General features: G+C 39.1%; 1 protein-coding gene across 5 annotated transcripts in view; it reads left to right on the top strand.

Moving 5' to 3' along the window:
- ZNF385B (zinc finger protein 385B) overlaps positions 1-18,395 on the top strand; it is a 150,795-nt gene that overhangs the window by 87,847 nt on the left and 44,553 nt on the right. For 4 of the 5 annotated variants that reach the window (XM_005415893.2, XM_031058946.1, XM_031058948.1 and 1 more), the window contains one exon: positions 10,965-11,095. The exons of the other annotated variant lie outside the window; for it this stretch is intronic. In XM_005415893.2, the coding sequence (XP_005415950.1) occupies positions 10,965-11,095 (131 nt within the window). The remainder of the gene's footprint in view (positions 1-10,964; positions 11,096-18,395) is intronic. 5 annotated transcript variants of the gene reach the window in all.

Genomic DNA, 18,395 nt, shown 5'->3' with positions numbered 1-18,395 from the left:
CTTGTACTGCTGCTAATCCTGGTGATTCTCTGGACTTAAAAGGAATGATGACAGATTTGCACCAGGGTAATAGATCCATGTTTGAATTATTTGCCAGTTTTTTACATCACACATCATAGCTTCAGATCTCAAGTTTATACAAGCCAGCTTGCTTCCCTTGGTTTTGTAAATATGGGCAATTAAAAGGGAAAAGCAAAGTTATATTATAAAGTATTTTAAAGATTTCTTTGTGTCTAACCATATACTCATCAAATGCCTTCAACTGTGACTTCAAAATCTTACATGAATAATTCTTTCTCCAAGAATCTGGGTAGGTTTTCAGTGTTTTTGCTTTCCCTTTTGCTAGAAGTGGTATTATAGCTACTAGAAACATCACTGGGGGTGGAAGCCATGCCTTTGCAATAACAGTATTTTTCCTCCTTTGTGCTTTTTGCCTTTTCTTTCCATTTCACAAAACCAAAATGCCCTTTCTTTGAATTATATAGTTTCAACTCTCATTGTTAAGTTTTGAATATTTTAGAAATACAAAGTCATATTTCAAACTATATGCTTTCTGTTAAGTGTGCATTGCCTTTCAGTCAGAAAATCCTCTCTTCAGTCTTGCCAATCACAAAGTATGAAGTGAGGTTAGAGATGTGTGGTACTCTTGAGAATTAATAAGAATGCTTGAATGTGAATTTTAAAGCCCAGTGATTGGGAATTTAAGCACATTCTTAAATCAGGCATCAGAACAGGGACAAAAAAAAGATGAAGGGCTCATTGCTTCTTCCTCGCTACTCAGAATTACAGGCTCAATTATTTACTACAGTATATAACCAGGGATTTAGAAGTGAAAAGGAAATATACTACCTGTTCCAGGAGGCAAGCTGGAATCTTTCTGATGCTTAGATTCATCTTTAAACTAGCATTTAGGATACTGAATATGAAGTATTGATTATTGCTTTTAAAATTAGAGTGAAATCTTACAGTTATTTTTAGGATAGGGAAAAGCATTATTTATTAGAACTGAGGGGGAGCTGCTTTTTAGTAGGAGAAAAAATAACAGAATAGCGATTTTGCCTGGTTTTTAATTATGCAGCAAAATGTTGCAACATAACACACCAAACAACCAGTAGTGAAAGCAGTTCTGAAAAAAGGATTGAGTTTTTTTCTGTAAGATATCCTTACCAGGATATTTATTTTTATCAAGCATACTGTAAGGATTTGAAAGTTCTTCTAAAGAAACCCTAAAAAGAATGCAGTTGCAAACTGTCTCATGGCAGAGGCGAGTCAGAAAATGTGGCAAGACTAATTTGGCTAAACAAAAAAAAAAATCCCTACAGACTCAAGCAAAAGAGCTGTATGTAGGGGTAGGAAATGGAAAAGGGTTTAAATTGCTAAGAATGGTGAAGAAAGAGCAACATGAATCTGTAGGAAAAAATTTAGGAAATAAAATGAGACTGAAAGAAGCATCAAACACAAAAAAATCTTTCTCTAAGTGCACTTACAATACTTACAGAAGACCAAATTAAAATTTGGATTGTTTTTGTGAGAATCAGATAAAACCAAAAGTTTGGGTTGCATGGAGCCAGTTTGTAATTACTTTTTGTTAGAAAGATCAGTTATGTTCATGTGACAGTTGCCAATATAAACAAAAAAAGCCTGCAAGAACATGTCAGAGTGTATCAACGAACCAGAATCTTCAAAGCACTGGCTCTGACAGACACACCACAAGGATACTTGCATGGATGAAAATACAGATCTGTGGTACTTGTAAAAGAGGTTCCAGAGCAGTGAGAGAGCTGATGAGGTCCCAGGAATTTTAAAAGAGAAGAAAAAACTGACTAACTTTAACTAATAGGTTATCTTCCCTTTGAAGAAAAGGAAAAATGAATTATGCCAAAGTATATAAAGGAAATCAGGAGCTGAGTAATAACCAATGCAGCACATGAGCAGGAATCCCTATTCTGGGAATGCAGGGCTGGATTGCTGTGCTCATAAGGTGAACTTGAGTTAACACTGCCGTGTTGGCAGCTTAAACAGACACCATCCTGAGAGAAATAACCAGAAACACAAAGTGGCAGGCATGAAATTTGACTGTTACACTGCGGGGAAGATGAGGGCTGGTTCAGATGAGTCTGGATGACAATAAGATACATCAGTGCTCAACACAGTTTTTCTTTTCTGCTGCCACTAACTTGGTACTCTCTGTTTCCCAACCATGACTTCAGCTGGACCAGCTCACTGGGCTGCTTGAAGGCAAGTTTCTCTTTTGTTGGTTTGTGTTTGTTTACAACTGGGCTGATTCCCCGTGCTGGCTCAAGGGGAGTGTTAGGAGAAGAGGAGCAGTGAGGCTGCCCAGCGTGCTCCTGGTGTCATCGTGGAAAGCAGATGCAGGCTGCACAGCACATTTTCAAAAAATGCTTTTAACTTCTCTTTATTTGTCTTTATTTTCAGCATAGTGTTTGATTAATTAAGTTTAGTTTATGAAATAAAAGATATTAAAGTGATAGTAATTAGTCTCTGGAAAACTAGAAGAAAAAATAAGCCTTTTTTTGAAAGGCTTATCAGTTGAAGCACTGTTCAGTTCAAATGTTTGAGTAAAAAAACTCTTATTTGGTCCAATCTCAATTTAACTTAACAGAAACATTCTGTTACCTGCTTCTTTTCTTTTTCATTTTTTTTCCTTCTCTCTTTCTGAAGGTAGGCTGAGGGTGAAGTTGTCAAAGTTCATGTCATACATTCTTTGCATCAAAAGTCTTTTTGTCCCAGCCTTGGCAGGGCTGGAGCACTGCTGCACCCCAAGGCAAAATAAGGTTTTTAGTCAGGTACTGGTCTTTAATTAATGTTCAATAACATCACAAATGGGGCAGTCTGGGCTAGTAGATCTGTTCATTTGATATCTATTGTCTTTCTTCTCCCTTTATAAATAGAGGGTAGATAGCATATATTTTAGTTTTATAAATTTTCAAGTTCTTACTTATTCATCAATGCTGACTTTGAGAATAAGTAAAGCAGTGCACCTTAATTCAAGAGAGACAGGATTTGTGGACTTTGATCTTCTGAATGCCATGACCCCACGCTGGCTGTAACCCTGTGCTCCAAGGTCCCCTTTTATGAGCTCTTCAAAAAATTCAGACACCATTTCTTTTCATTTTTTTGTTTCTTTCTTCCCCCAGAAGTTATTTTAAATGCAGCTCTGTAGCAGACAGCTAGCTAGTAACCCTCTTAAGTTTAATTCTAAGAAGAATAGCAGGGGAAAAGCCAGTGAAATTCAGTTTATTAGTCTTTTAGGTTATATTTTCATGTTGAATAGCAGGCTGCCCTTCTTCCAGGGTCAAGTTGCAAATACTCACATAATCACAGATTATTCTGAGTAGGAAGGGACCCACAGGGATCATCAAAGTCCAGCTCCTGCACAGGGCAGCCCCAAGAATCAGGGGGCACAATTCAGGCACACAGTGTGCTCTTCTCACAGATCGTCAGAGCTAAACACACAATTACAACAGCCCAGGTTTGTTCAGGTTTGATAGCTGCTCACTATTTCACAGCACCCAAAGTCACAAAAGCACCATGTTGAAATGAAATTATTATTTACCTCTGAGTCCTAAGCTGTTTGTTTATATGTGTATATGTATATGTTGAAGTGCTGCAGAGGTGGTGGGTTATACCCTTAGTGACTTAAGTAAGCAGCATGGCACTGATTAGTACTGGGAAGCCTTTACAGGACTACAAGGTCTGTATTTTATTATACCTTTTGCCTTGCTAAAATAATTCATGATTGTGGGGTCACAGCAAAAACATATGAAGCTTCTGAATATTGTAAGGCACTGGTAAATTTGTAGCACTTGTCTTCCTTTGGTGAATGACCTACAGAACTCCTGTGCTCTTTCCACAGGCAGGTTCAAGTACCTTTCTTTGTATTGTTAGGTGAGAGAAGTGCTAAGCCTGGCTCCTTCTCTTATCTGTGAAGTGAGCTCTCTGCACTGTTTGCTTCCAGGTGTGGTGCTGCAGGATGCACTGGTAACTTCTAAAGCTTGAGCTCTGGCTTGTCCCTGGCTGAAGATGTTCAAGAGTGTGGGCTCTGAAATGAAGTAGATGTAGTATGTCATCTGATTAGGAGGAAATTGAAACCTCCAGGAAATCAAATGAAGTTGTTCTTTTTGCTGTAGTTAAGGGCAACAGCTAGAAAAACCTGTATGTGTTTGATCTCCTTTGGGCAGGTGCTTGTGTGCTGCATGGCCTATGCTGTGGCAGAGCAATTAAGTTCAATGTGGAACATGTGTAGACTACATGGACAATATCATAAAGGTTTTTAAATCTGCCTTTCTTTCCTGTATCGTTGGTTTTTATTTCTGAGCAGAAAGATAGTGGTTCTTTTAAAAGCATGTGCCTAGCTATGGAAATGGCGGCAAGTAAGGGAAAGATGGTGACTGGTGTCGTGATGGTTTGGATAGAAAAGGGGTGGAGTGAACTTCTTTTGAAATTTCTGGAAATTTGAAAATTGTAATTAGAGGGAAAATAGATTTCATTTGGTGGAGACCTGTGTTTTCATTGCCAATATTTTCAAGAGACCTCTTTGAATAACCTAAATGAGTTCTTGCAGCAATCTTTTATCTGAAGGATATTTACAGGGCAATATCAGTAGAAAAACTTAAAAAAGAAAACAAGAATCATCTTGGGTAACTGTATTTTGTATAGGAGATTGTGTATTAAGCAGGAAAAGCAAATAAGGCATGAAATTCTCTGAGCTGTGATGACGTTCAAGAACATTAGAAATTGTCTAATGTGGGTGGTTAAGGGATTAGACACATCTGTGAGGATGTATCTGTCTAGACCCCTCTTACCTTTGTGCACAGCACTACTGAGCTGGTGGGTTAGCGCACTGAAGGGAAATAAGGAGCAAGAAAACAGCTGCAAACATAAATCTGTTTGTCCAACAAACAACAAAGGATTCCCTCTGCAACATTCCTGGTGACAGACTCATTTGGTTTTTGTGGGTAGCAGCTCAGCACCTCTGGAAGAAAGCCTGAGTGCTGAGGCTCACTGAGGGTTGGATGGTGGCACCAGTGGTGCCAGAATCATGGGTAAGAGTTGGATTTTGAGAAAAATTGGGTTTGTGAGAGTTGAAGGGATAACAGACTCTAAAAAACTAACTGCAATTAAATGCTTTCCTCCAAATTATGAAACTTTCAAGGTAATATATATTGGGCTATTTTGTTCCTGTAGTTCATCAGGGAAGCTTCAGTTTGTAAGAAAACTTGTGTTTCCTGATCTAGAAGGGAAGAGATCCTGGGACAATTATAGGCTTGGTGCTCAGCAACAAAGAACATGCACTGTTTTCCTCAGTTGCACCATGCTCTGGACAAGAGTGTGCCTTGAGTAGTTGTTACCTGGTGTGTTTCCAATCAAGGGTGGCAGCAGCAAAGCAAACACCTTCTTTCATTGCATTTGGGTTGGGACAGTACAGAAGGCAAGGTGGGGGCTGGTTTAAATAAAACAAGTAAAAGGATCCTAAGGATTTCATCAAGATCTCCTTTAGTACAGATGGCAGGAGAACAGAGAGCTGAAAAAGATGCAGCTGTTTTTTCTTTTATTCTTAGAAAACTTCAAAGTGAAAACAAGTCCAAAGCAGTTTTTCCTAGAAGCAGATAAGAACAGAGGAGGGGGTAATGCTGCTCACTCAGTCTGTGGAGACCAGGGGCAGAAGCTTGACCCATCCAGAGGATTCTGAGAAAAAGAAATAGGGATAGGCTGCAAAACTTCAGCTGATCTTAATATAGGCCAGACCATTGCATTTATTAATAGTTGTTACTGGTTTATTAGAAAAAATTCAGCTTACTGAGCTTGATCATGTTAAGCCTTGACGTGGCACTCTATTTTTCAGTCAAACAAACAGTCTGGGTTGCTTTAGAAGTCTAGAGAATTATCTCTTTTAAGAAACTAATGGCAAATATTTCCATAGTATCTACAGATAATAACAAATTGCAATTGTACTCCAGCCAGCATGTTTCTTCTAAATATAGTAAAGGATGTTTTGTAATTTATTTAATTGCTTAGACTTGACAAGGAGCCAGTGCTAACAAACTTGCTTTGATAGCAGTATAGTGCTTGTGGCGTTGCTTGGCTTGGGAGTGGAAATGCTGAGAAGAAATGTGTGAAATGAACAGTGAAGCACAACTGCTGTAAGCTCTGCTGCTCCCCGTGCAGGTGTGGGGTCCTGAGCCACAGGAGGCACAGCTGTGTGAGGGAGGGGACACAGAGGGACAGCTGCATGAGGGAGGGGATAGCAGTGTGAGTCACACGTCCTGCAAGTACAGGAAGGACAGGGCTCTTCCTGGTGTTATGGGTAGGGAATTGTAACATAGTTATTTAGGGAAAATGCAAGATAATCTGTTTCACTTCTAATTATTGGCCTTCACTTCCTACTCCATCTGTTCCGGTTTCTTCCATAAAAAACCTTTGGGGACTCCAGTTGTTATTGAAAACTATTAGAAAGGCTGCAAGAAGAACAAGATTTTTCAACTTTCAACTGTAAGAAGAATAAGATTTTTTTAAAATTAGTTTTCAACATATTTGTCTCTAAAATACTGAAATTCCAGCTTCCTATTGTTTTGTCTCAATCTTGTCCCTCTGTAGCCCCCCTCTCCCCACTAGACATCATTATTTGTCCATATATATGATTTTGATATACTAAATGTAGAGGTTAAGGTGGATGTGGGTTGTCCAATGCATAGAAATTTGTCACTCAAATACTTTTATTCAGTCCTGAGAGTGTTTATTCTTCCACTCTCTTGCTCTGAGTGTGGATTGCTTCTTTTGATGGGAGGATTAAAATATTATAGTAACATTTTTAGGTAACAGGAAAACAGGAGTGACTTGAGTATGGCTTTAGATTTCTCCATAGTTGCCTTTAATGAAGATGTTGGAAGAGAATGCTTTCAAGTCTGAAACATGATTCATTTATTTAAGTAAGCTGAAATAATTCATGAATGTGTTTTATATGAGCATGTTCTGTGATTGAATTGGAGGTTTTTTTGTATAATGGTCTAATAATGACCCAAATCTGAGGAATTAATGAGCAGGCATTACACTTTTTTGTGTTTTTCAGTGACAAAGAAAAGCACTTGGTGAGAAAATCACAGAAGCAGTAGTGTCACAAATAGTTTTCAAGAGGTGCAGAGGGTGAAGTTGTGTGCTGAGATTTGGCTGATCTTGGCACCACTTTTACTTGAAGAAGAAGACCAGTGACTGTTTACCATGGCCAAGGTTAGCTGTGATTCCCTCTGCCAAAACTGCAGCCTTGCTGGTCTGGAATTCTGGGGTTTTTTCTGTGAAGCTGGAAAAGTGGGGGTGCTGGTAGAGATTCTTCAAGCCCCTGTGTCACTGTCCCCTTGTTGGCAACAGGCTAAAGCTTGCTTCATTGGCCCTGGGGACACGTCTTGCCACAGGAGGGACAGATACAAGACCTAATTACTCCCCAAAAATATCTGTTGCACTGCTTAATCCATTGCACCTTATTTGTTAGAGGCAGATTAAATTTGGGTAAGGATTACAACCTTTCCTAACTTCTGTGGAAACATCAGTGTCCCAGCGCCTTGCAGTGTATGCAAAGCCATGTGTACAGGGCTAAAGAGGAGCAGCACCTCTTACACAGGGACTTGTTTGTTCAGATAAATGTGTGTAGGAAGAAGAAAAACTTTTAATAAAATGAGACATTTTGGGTTAGCTTGAAAACCTCTTTTCCTCCTCTTTGACAAGAGTAAAAAGGACCAGTGAGGATCAGTGCCTGTTGCAAAGTCTGTCTACAGCATGCATTCCCAGTTCTTAGATAACTCCTACTGTGGGAGTCAAAATTGAAGTTATAAAACAGTGTTTAACAAGTACGAAGCTGAAATAAGCAAATGCCTTTGGAATAAATATAACTGCTCTTTCTTGTAAAGATTTACAGGTAGTTTAAAACAATCTGTTCTTGACATGGTAAGTTCTCTTTATCATTAAAATGCTAATGAAATTATAAACATCTGTTAAATTAATGAAAGATAATGATAATGAAGCTTCTCAGCAACAACATTTTGTGCCAATATTCCTGCTTAGTTCAGGTCTGGATAAAGATTTGGTGGAGTAGTGGTGAGAATCTATTTGACCATTGGGAGAAATGCCAGGGCAAAATTGCCCTATTGCATTTGATTTGATGATTTTTTCATGAAGTGCTTCTACTTGTAATTTAGGCCACCTTGACATGATAATTCCTTCAGAGGCTTTCAGAGGTGAGTGTGGAAGCCAAACTTCAGTCCAACAGGGTTATCGATATTTGACTGGCAATTGTTGAAGTAGTAAATTGGCAAACAAAACAAACACATTTTTTATGATTAATGCCTTCACTAATCAGTCTGGTAGGCGTATATATTTTCTGTGTGGACTCCAAATGTATTTTAGTCTCCTGGTTATAAATTACTCTGGCAGCAGAAAAAACATGGATTGCAAAACTAGAGAGAGATTTCAGATGTCTTTTTCACATGAAAGATTCTGTGCTCAACCAAGGAGTACAAAGAAGGTTGCATTTTTTTCAGTAGGATGCCTTAAAGATTTTATGCCATATGCTTTCTGTACATTGAATAAAGACCGCATCAGAAAAGTAACTTTGATTTCAAATGTCAGTCACAATTTAAGTCTATTCTGTTAATTTTTTTTCTGTGAAATTGAGTTAGAATATGTAACCATAGCTTCATTGAAGTCCATTTATGTAAAGAGAGGATAGGTCTTCTTTAACTTCACAGATCTTTAATTGCTTATGAACTTCAAAGAGAAACTTGCAGAAGTTAGATTGATGATGGCCCTTTAGGTAATTGAATACAACATAGTTCCTGTTTGAATGCAACTCTGAAATCCAAATTATGTAAATCTACTGTTTCAGAACCAGCTAGTAGAAATAATCACCATTTTTGCAGTTGAAGATACTTTGGATAAATTCTCTGACACGCTGCTTTCCTATTGATTCATCTTTTCCATTATGGATATGAATAAGAAACTATAGGCATGTTAGCCTTTAGCTTTTTGACGTTTGTGACTCCACTTGAATAAGCTTTGACGTACAGTTAATTAGGCACAACTGTCAATTAGTCTCACGGGCTTATGCAGGAACAAACTTGACATTTATGAAAGTATTGGGATAGAAGAAGGGAGAAAATATTCTGGGAAAGTTTCTCAAGCATATTTTTCCTTTCAAGTAGTGCAGCTCTGTTGGGACAGTATGAAACATTCTCTTTGCATGACTGTCGTTGACCCATCTTTGTGCAATCATGATGCTTTTCCTATAGAAGAAACAGAGAATAGATTACAGCCTGCTATTCATGTGCTAGACCATAATATAATGTTTACTATGCTGCAGCTGAGATCAAAATGACTGTCTCTCCAGCATCAACAAGATTGGAGCCCAGGGCTAGTTATAAGTGTTTGTTCATCCAAAAAATCCATGCAGCCCCATCTGGCTTCTGAACTTAGCTTTCCTCTTGGATACCGTAAGGACTTGAAACTGTGACTGTGGAGAGGGGATAGTGAAAAGGAGGAAAATCTCTCCCTTGCCTTCAGTTTTGTGTGTCCTTAACAGGCAGAAAGGGAGATCCCTTAATGGAAGACTGGTGCTCACACAGCCCATACGGATTGCCTGGCATTTTGGACGCAAATGATTTGATTTTATGGGAAAAGAGAAGGGAAATTTCTTGTTTATTTCTCTAAGCCCCTCCTTCTAGCTCCCCTTCAGTCTCCCTCCCTTTCCCTCCAGCCCATCCCCTTCCTGGTTGGGTTAGAAGAGCTCTGATGTCTTCTATGAGAAAAAGCTCGGGTATTGTGTAAGCTGTGCTTGAGACAAGGGAAGCTCCTCAGAGGCCTGTTATGCTCCCAGCTGCTGGCCACTGATGAGTAGGAGGAGGAGGTAATTATGGAGAAATTGTGACAGAGGTAGGAGAGACAGAGTGACTCACTCTCCTTTAGAGGTGTGGGACACTTATGTTCCACTGCCTGCTCCTGTCAGTGTTGAATTATTTATTCAATCCAGGAAGGAGACACTGAGGGTTTTTTTGCTTGTGGTTTTGGTTCTGGTTTGGTTTTTTTTTTTTCTTTCACTTTGTATTTCAATGAGGGAAACTTTATTTGAAATATATTTTGTATGGTTTCAGGGGAAAAATATACTCCCACAGGCATAGCTGGGAGCTGTGTGCTAGACACACTTCTTGTGTGAATAGGGTAGATAGCTAGTTTAAAATGAATATCTGGACATCTGTGCCTGCCCATTCCTTTGGGATCTTGCTGGGCAATGATTCTAAAGTGTATACAGAAAAAAAGTCAGCATATAGATTTCTAGAAAACCTTTGCTTGGAGAGCTCCAATTTATAAAATACTTAGCATTGCATGTAAAGAATTGTGTTCATCTGTATACTAGCTGATTATTTAATTGTTGGCTGTTTTCTAATATTTGCCTTGTGCTGTAAAAAAGGCAAATTTTTACATGTTCAATTAAATGCTGTTTGTGTAGCACCTGATAGTTAGTCAGAAGAGGAGAAAAAAGCCCATGCAGATCGCTATTTGGAAACAAACCTCTGGATTTCAGCATACATGTATTGTCTGTGCTGGCTGAGCTAGTAGGCAACCATGAATTGCAAAAGCATCTGGCTTTCATGGGCACCCATCCTGGCCTTTTTGGCACAAGTACAATTTTGCAGCTGTAGAAAGGATTTATTCTACCTGCCAGTGTGATTTATATACCATATGTCTTCTCTTCAGCTTCTGAGTATCCATGGCCATAGGGAAGTGCTCTGCCTTGTCTGTACTGTGTGTAAATAGGTTCCTTTTAATGATATTAACTCCTACAGAGCCTTTTCATCATCTCCTGTATAATTTTTTTTCTTGGCAGTTGTGTCAGCTATACTGTGTGTGTTGCAGAAAGGAGAATACCATGAATTCCTGGTTTTGTTTGCTCTTGGCAGGCACTACTACACTTCCCACCCTTGTGCGCACACCTACCTTGATGATGCAGCCTTCCCTGGATATCAAACCCTTTATGTCCTTCCCTGTGGACAGCAGCTCTGCTGTTGGATTCTTCCCAAATTTTAACACAGTAAGTAAAGGTGTTTCCACATTTAGTTTCAGTGTATGCTTTCCAATCTGGTTCTAATATCCAGTACTGAGCTGCCTTAAAACAGTGCATTGCTTACACAGTTCTAGGGAGCCCTTTTATTCTGTGCCATGGTGGTGGCTTTTCCCCCTGTATGAAAGGCTTGGAGCAGTTTCAGCCTTCTCACTGTGAATGGGGCTGATTGTTTTTTAACTTGGTCTCTTGAGGTGGTGTTTGCACATTGTAAAAAACAACCCTATGCTATGCTAAACATTTGAGAAATGATAGAATTATTTGGAGCATTTCTCTGGACATGTATATTTCTATATTCTGTAAAAAAGAAAAAAATAGAAGCTAATGGGAAGACAGGTGTGACAGGTAAGACCTAAATCCTACACTGCTGTGAATCAAGCTAAGTCTAATACAACCAGGAAAGCAGCTGGAGGATATTGTTAATTCTGTATAATTTCAACATTAAAGTGTAAAACTGCACAGCCAGCCAATATGAAAAATGTGAACTTGTTATTTTAACTTTATGGTAAAGCATTGTGGGGTTTTTTTAAACAAACAAAAGAAAAGTATTGCCAAAATAATACTTCTGTGGTTCTTCAAGTTCATCAGAGCAGCACTTAAAAAAATACTCCATTCTGTACTTCTCACTTCTTTATCAGTTCATAAAAAGGCAATGAGTGTTATCAAAATGTTTGTTTGCCATCACCTTTTAGCTTAAATGCGTAAGCTAATGGCAAGAGGAGGGAAACTGTTGTGAGTCAATTCTGCCCAATCAGCAGGTACGGTGTGTCTGTAGGTGACCGTCACCTGAAGTGCTGCACACTGCGCTCCTCACTGTGGCTGCAGGGGGGCGGAAAGGGGAGCAGTGTCACCACCACCACACAGTCACCAGCTGAACCACTGCCAAGTGTTTCCTTCCACAAATTAACTGTCTGTCTGAAATTAGAACAGCAGCAGCATTATTTCTCCTCATGCTGTGCAAATCCACCCTTCTGCCAGGCCTGGTGCTGCAGCCCGCGGGGATGTGGGGCAGGTGTGGGGTGACTCTTGAACCAGCTTCTCCCACGTGCCAGCAGCCCAGCGTATGAACAGCAGCAAACAGTACTAATTCATTGCAGAGCATGCAGGTGGAAACTGTGCCTTTATCAGGGTGATGTGGGGATGTGCATTTGCACAAAGATATAAAAGATTAGAAAAAAACAGGTACATTAAAAGAGCAGGCTCAAAACTCAATACCATATTAAGGAAGCAGTGTGTCATTACCATATCTAGACATGATGCAATTCATATTAATTTTCCAACCTCTTCCTCATACTCTCAGGAATTTTTTTCGTTGCTGATTTGTTTGCTTTACAGTTGCACAGGTTTTCTAGGTGAGCTTTTTCACAGAGCAGTTCATTATGACTCAGAGAAACTTTTCTTCAGAGATGTAGTTTTAGAGTTAAACAACCATTATTTGCTTTCTGGTGGTATTACTGAATATCAGAGTTGCAGTGGCCTCTAGAGACAGATTAATTTTTATATTTACACTGGTTTTGCCTAGTTTATATTTATCTGGGTTACCTTTCATTTGCCTAATTCCTGACAGGTTTATCATTCACAACTGTCATTCCTTTCCAGACTTCTGTAGGTTTGATTAGAAATTAGACCTGGGGTAATTGGCAAACATTGCCAACTTGGTGTCTACTTCCTCCCTTGGAATTTTGATAATTATATAAAATTATGCTGCTATACACCACAGACATTGCATATTTAAACTCTTTATTTTAAGAAACAGTGGTTCAGTACTTCTCTGTTGCTAATATGTAGACTTTGCCATTTATCTTGCAAGTATTGATTTTCCTTAAGAGTCTTTCATGATGGCCTTCAAAGCTCATTGGAAAACTAAATCATTCATGATTATCTACTGACAGGCACATTGAGTGCCAGCTGTCATGCACTTCGTGATTTCTAACTTAGCACAACCTTTGCAAATGTAGATTTCTAGGTTTTTATACATGTAGTCTTTTTTTTCCCTTTTTCATTCTAAAGTGGTGGCAATAGTATATAAAAGTGTTTAAAACAATTTTTCCAGAAGATGATTTTGAGTTAAAGAAGCAAAATCCTGTTGATCTGTAACATATGCATCACTCAAAGAGCCGCAATCTTTTATCTTAGGCAGGAAGTGAATTTTAGAAGAGCCAAAAAAGCCATCATTTCCTTTATGGATCAATCAGGAAATCTATGCACTTCATTCGTAGGAGGACTTGTCAAGGACTGCAGACAGGGAAACCTCCAGTGTGCTTCCCTTCATCTCTTTGCCTTCCAAAGGGCTGAGGGGACCCTTCTGGGGTGCTGGTTGTGCTTGCATGTGCTCACTGAAGGTGGCAGAAAGAAACGGTCTGAGACAAAACTTCTTTGGATCCACCTGCATTTTCAATGGCTGTCAGCGACAGAAATATTTTTCTAAACCTTGCCAGGAGGTGGTTTCTAACTTAACATCAGTGACCTTAAAAGAGGGAAGTTTTTTGCATGGGAGCTTAATACAGTAACTACCGAGGCAGAAAAACAAGGTAAAATGTATTAACTATAAACATCTTCAAAGGAATACTCCCTACAGTTTTTTCCCAAAAGAACTTCTCTTATTTATGGAAACATATTTAAAATCTGGGATAAACCCTTTCTTATTTAGTTAACTTTGACAGTTTTCAGTTCTGAAAACATCTGTGATTCTCCAGATAAAACATTAGTGTTCCCATTTTGTTTGTGGAAGTGTTTTGATCCCTAGCTTCTCTCCACAAGGGGTACTTTCAGCTGAAGCAGTGAGCAGACCCTGGTTTTGTAAAAGAAATGCCTACCCCAGTCATATCTTATTTTCTTGATGGAATTGTGTGATTTAGCTTAAGCTGTCTCCCCTTAGCTTCTCTTTAAATCATTAATAGTCCTAAATATGCTGTGGATGTACGTATAGAAATTGCCAATTCATGCCCCAATTAAATTTGTCTTTGTTCATTAGGACTTATTATATAGGAAAAATTATTTGGGGAATGATTGCACTAACTGGATACCTATTTTTATTCCTCTGTAAGGGGAATAAAATTTTCTGTTTCATCAGATCAGCCAGAAGGGGATCTTCTAAGGGCAGGATGAAGGATTCCAAGCAAAGAGGTATTGCAGAATAGGTGCTGTCTTCCCTGGTCTTTTCATATCAGCAGCAAGTAGTTTTGTCAGAACAGCAGAGGCATGATCAGACTGTCAGAGTCTGAGCCCAAGTTGCTGCATGGAAGGACAAACCCTCTGTCAGAAATGCTGCAGCAGTGGATCCAAAGGTGACATCACATTTGTCCCGGCATCAGGTTCCAAATGGAATACCCCTGTTTCAATGCCCCATCTGAAATGCAGAGCTTGAATCAAATTATCAGCTATTATTACTTAAAATATTCTTGTTTATAAAAAATTAGGAGCCATCATTATAGGAACTTCCCAAACTGGTACATCCCGCTTCAGATGGATGTGGACCAGAAGGTATTGTTTAAGCACAGTTCTTTTTCAGCATACTAAAATTACTCTAAAGATGCCTTAACAGGTTAAAAACCTGCATATTGATTACATTCAAAAACATGTATGTCAAGTGTATAGTCAGTGGAAATCAAAGTTAATTTTACTGTGATCCCTATTGTGTGTTTATTATAACATGATGTTGAATTTTACACTTGCTGGGTTCCACCACACAGCTTTACCTTCTGTACCATTCTTTCTCTAAACCTGCCTGATTCTTTATCTCCTATCATCCATCTTGTGTACTGCATGATGAAAGGATACTTTGTGATCACATCATGGTACATATAGTAAAGTGGCTGAAAGCCAGGATTTATCTTGCAATGTCAAGATCACTGATCGCTTCATGATCACTTTCTCCGTCTCCTGATATAAGGGTAGTGTACTCCCCAAAAAGAGAAATCTCAAAACTCCAGTATATTCTGCCTTGTCCTGAAATGAGAGCAGTACTACACGGCTCACATTTAGTTGAAGTGGTACAGCCAGGGACCTGTCAATCTGCACAAAAACATTATCAGCAGCTTCTCAGATTCTATCATCATAGAAAATAATCAGCAATTCATATGCTTCTTTCTGAGTTTGTTATGGCCTCAGGGGTAATCAAAGATTAGAGCATCTCTTGTAGCTTTCACATTAGTGAAACATTTTGCATCTAACTAGCCCATGATTGGTTTCTAAATGCTAGTTCATAGCCTTCATGTTTTAGAGGACACATGGGTTAATGTGGCCTAGTTATTGCTTCAGTGTCTTATTTCTCTTCAAGTAGCTTTATGCTGATTCTTTATATTAGAGTTCTCTCAGTCCCCTTGCAAAGTGGACCAGAGATATTTTACATCTGCCAGTGAAGGTGAGCCAGCTGGAATGTGCTACAGGAAGGGAAGAGAAGCTGACTAGTAACTCAGTCAGAAATTTCTGACTCTTCTCCAACATTAGCCCTGCCTGGACTAAGTATCCCTGGCCTACCCCCAAGACAACTACGGGGAGGAACTAATTTTCTCTTTCCTCTTCTGCATTTTCAATTATTACTCACATTTTTATTTGCTGCCTACCTCTTTCTCATTTGAAGGGCACTGTAATCACCAAGGCAGAAGCTGAGTTCAGCAGATAAGAGCACAGGGCACCTGTTATCACCAGCTTCACTCGCCCCTCTGTGCCAAGTGCCTCTTCTGCCTTTCTGGCAGGACACTGTGGCTTGGGAGCTTTCCCTTTCCTTAGCAGGGTCTGAATTCAGCCACTTAACACCCTGCTGCAGTGCCAAAGTACGCTTTGCAGCACAGGATTGTATATGGCAGGAGCAGATTACAAATGCAGCCAACTGGATGTTGCCAACCCGTTATCTACCATCCTTTTTATCCAAGCACACTGTCCCTGTGCTCTGAATTCCCCTTTTCCATTTTTTTGGAGTGCTGAAGGGAAGTGACCTTTTCTGGTCCTCTCCATCTGACTCCAGAGAGGAGGTAAATTTCTTTAAGAGCCATACTTTACGTTCATTACCCGCACAGAAAAGAAATTTAAGCAATTGACTTGGGAGTGGTGTTTTGCTGGGTAGCTGGATGTTTTTCTTGAGGATTTTTGTTGGTTAGGGTTTAATTAAGAAATGGTAACATTTTTCTTACAAACCTCTTATACCCTTTGTAATAATGCATGCACACAAGGATTTCAGGTTTGCTTTCTATTCCTCTTTTAAAAACTTCAAAATATTCCTATTTCACTTTTATTTGTTATGGATATAAAAGTTCACATTTTTCAATTCATAGCCAGAATCATCCAATTCACAACATGAAGAGTCATCCTATTGCCATTTATTAAGGAAATAAAAAAAGTAATAGGTATTTTCTGATATACAGGTGAGGAAAGCTGAAGTTTGGGGACCACATAATCAAGCCCAGATTCTGTCAGCACAGACCTCTGTTCTGTGGCTAGTCTTTGCTATCTCTTTTCCAAGCACCTGGCTACAGAGGCCCTTTGCTCTCCATGTGACCATTACCTCAATTTTTTGTAGTCCCTTTTCTTTTTATCCTTAGGCATTTTTACCAAGCCAGGAATCCCTCTTTGTCTTTGTAGAGCTTTGAGGTAAAGCAGCAGAGAATTCTTTCAGCTGTGGTAGGAGCTTTTGGAAAAAATCTTCTCAGCCTGTGGAAGCCCTGAAAAATGTTTACTGAAGGTGGTATATTTTTCCCACAAAATTCCTGAGTCTTTTACTGAAACTTTAAAAAAATCTCTGAGTTTGAAGAAAACACCTGGTAAGATACACTGAGTTAGATATGGGGGAAAAGCTGCCAAAACCAGGGGGTTGTCAGTTGAATTTGACAGATTTTTCAGTTTTTGGTATTTTAACAGAAAGATGCAGGTTCCCTAGTTTCTGTAGAAATCTCTCAAAGAGCAGCTCTGTAAAATTGGTGAGCCTAAATAAGCACTTTTCTGTCTCTTCTTCTAGAGTATCATACATATTACAAAGGGGGGGGGGAAGAAAGTGTTTATTAAAGAAATACAGTTAGGCTTTAAGGGAGAATCTCTTCAAACATTAATTATTTTATAGATTTTTCCTATTGCTTTTGGAATTTTTTCAAAGAGGAATTGGATGGATGAGCTTCCTTCTCTCAGTTTCCAGATCGGCAGCCAGATAGGGAACCCTGTCTCCAAGGAGAAAGTGCAGACAGGCACTGGTGAAGAACAGAAGTCACCAGGAGCAGCCTTTCCCTATCCCTTTGCAGGAGTCTGGCATCCACCAGGTGGATTTTGAAAAATGGTTTCTAAATTGCTGCACTGCATCCATTATTGCATGTAAAAGTAATTAGGTCACACTAATTCTTTAAAGAAGTACAGTTTCTGTGTACAAATCCTATAATTTCCTGAGTCCTCCATAAAATTTGGTCCTTGGCTATGTGTTTTATGTCTTTCTTAACAGAAAGCTTGGAGTTACTCTTTGTTACATTTCAGCAATTTTTATTTCTTTTACTAGTCAACACAGGAAGCTCAGAAGCCTTTATCTGCATTGAATTGCTTTCTTCTCAAGTTAGTAGTATTTTCCTGATGCAAGAAAGTTTTTTAAAGGGAGAGGGTTGTTAATTATAGATATTTTAGGCTTTAGGTAACTAAAGGATGTTTTGCAAATAGACTGTGATTAAAACATCTCCCTTCAAAGCAAGCAGTCACAGAATTGTAGTTTAGGAAAAGTAACATGTTTTTTACCACTCTGCTTACAAAGGTTTTGCTAGTTCCTAATTACAAACCTGAGTTCTACAAGTTCTAAGCAAAATTCTAGAGCAGCTTTATAGAAAAGTAATTCTCCATATGTCTGATGAAGTGGCTGCTTTGCAGTATCCTGGATGTACATGGTGATCTTTCCTGCTGTGCCTTAGACCTTTGTCACATTGTTCCGTGAGAAACTGCTCTGTGAAAATTGCTGCAATAGTTATTAGTTAATACATTATAAAAATGTAGCTGAAAGGTAACTCTTGTCATACTCATTCCTGCAGAATGTGGGTGTACTTGTAGTCTTTTAATCTAAATACAGTCAATTTCATGACAATCTGAAGGTAATGGCAGTTAAAAGCTGTACTGTGAAACTTTGCTTTCCTTTGCATGCCTGGAAACCAGCAACACCCAGGTTTGGAGCACTGACCAGCTCATTTCAAGTAACAGAGCAAGGCTGATTTCAGTAGCTGTGCCTTTCAGACCAGTCTTCTCTATATTCAGTCTGTCCATTTTCACCATGAGTTTCAGCTGCTTCCCCAGGTTACCACTCGGGAAA

The sequence above is a fragment of the Geospiza fortis genome, unplaced genomic scaffold (genome assembly GCF_000277835.1).
Source record: "Geospiza fortis unplaced genomic scaffold, GeoFor_1.0 scaffold112, whole genome shotgun sequence".
In the NCBI taxonomy this organism is placed as follows: Eukaryota; Metazoa; Chordata; class Aves; order Passeriformes; family Thraupidae; genus Geospiza; species Geospiza fortis.
This window is presented reverse-complemented; position numbering and strand designations above follow the sequence as displayed.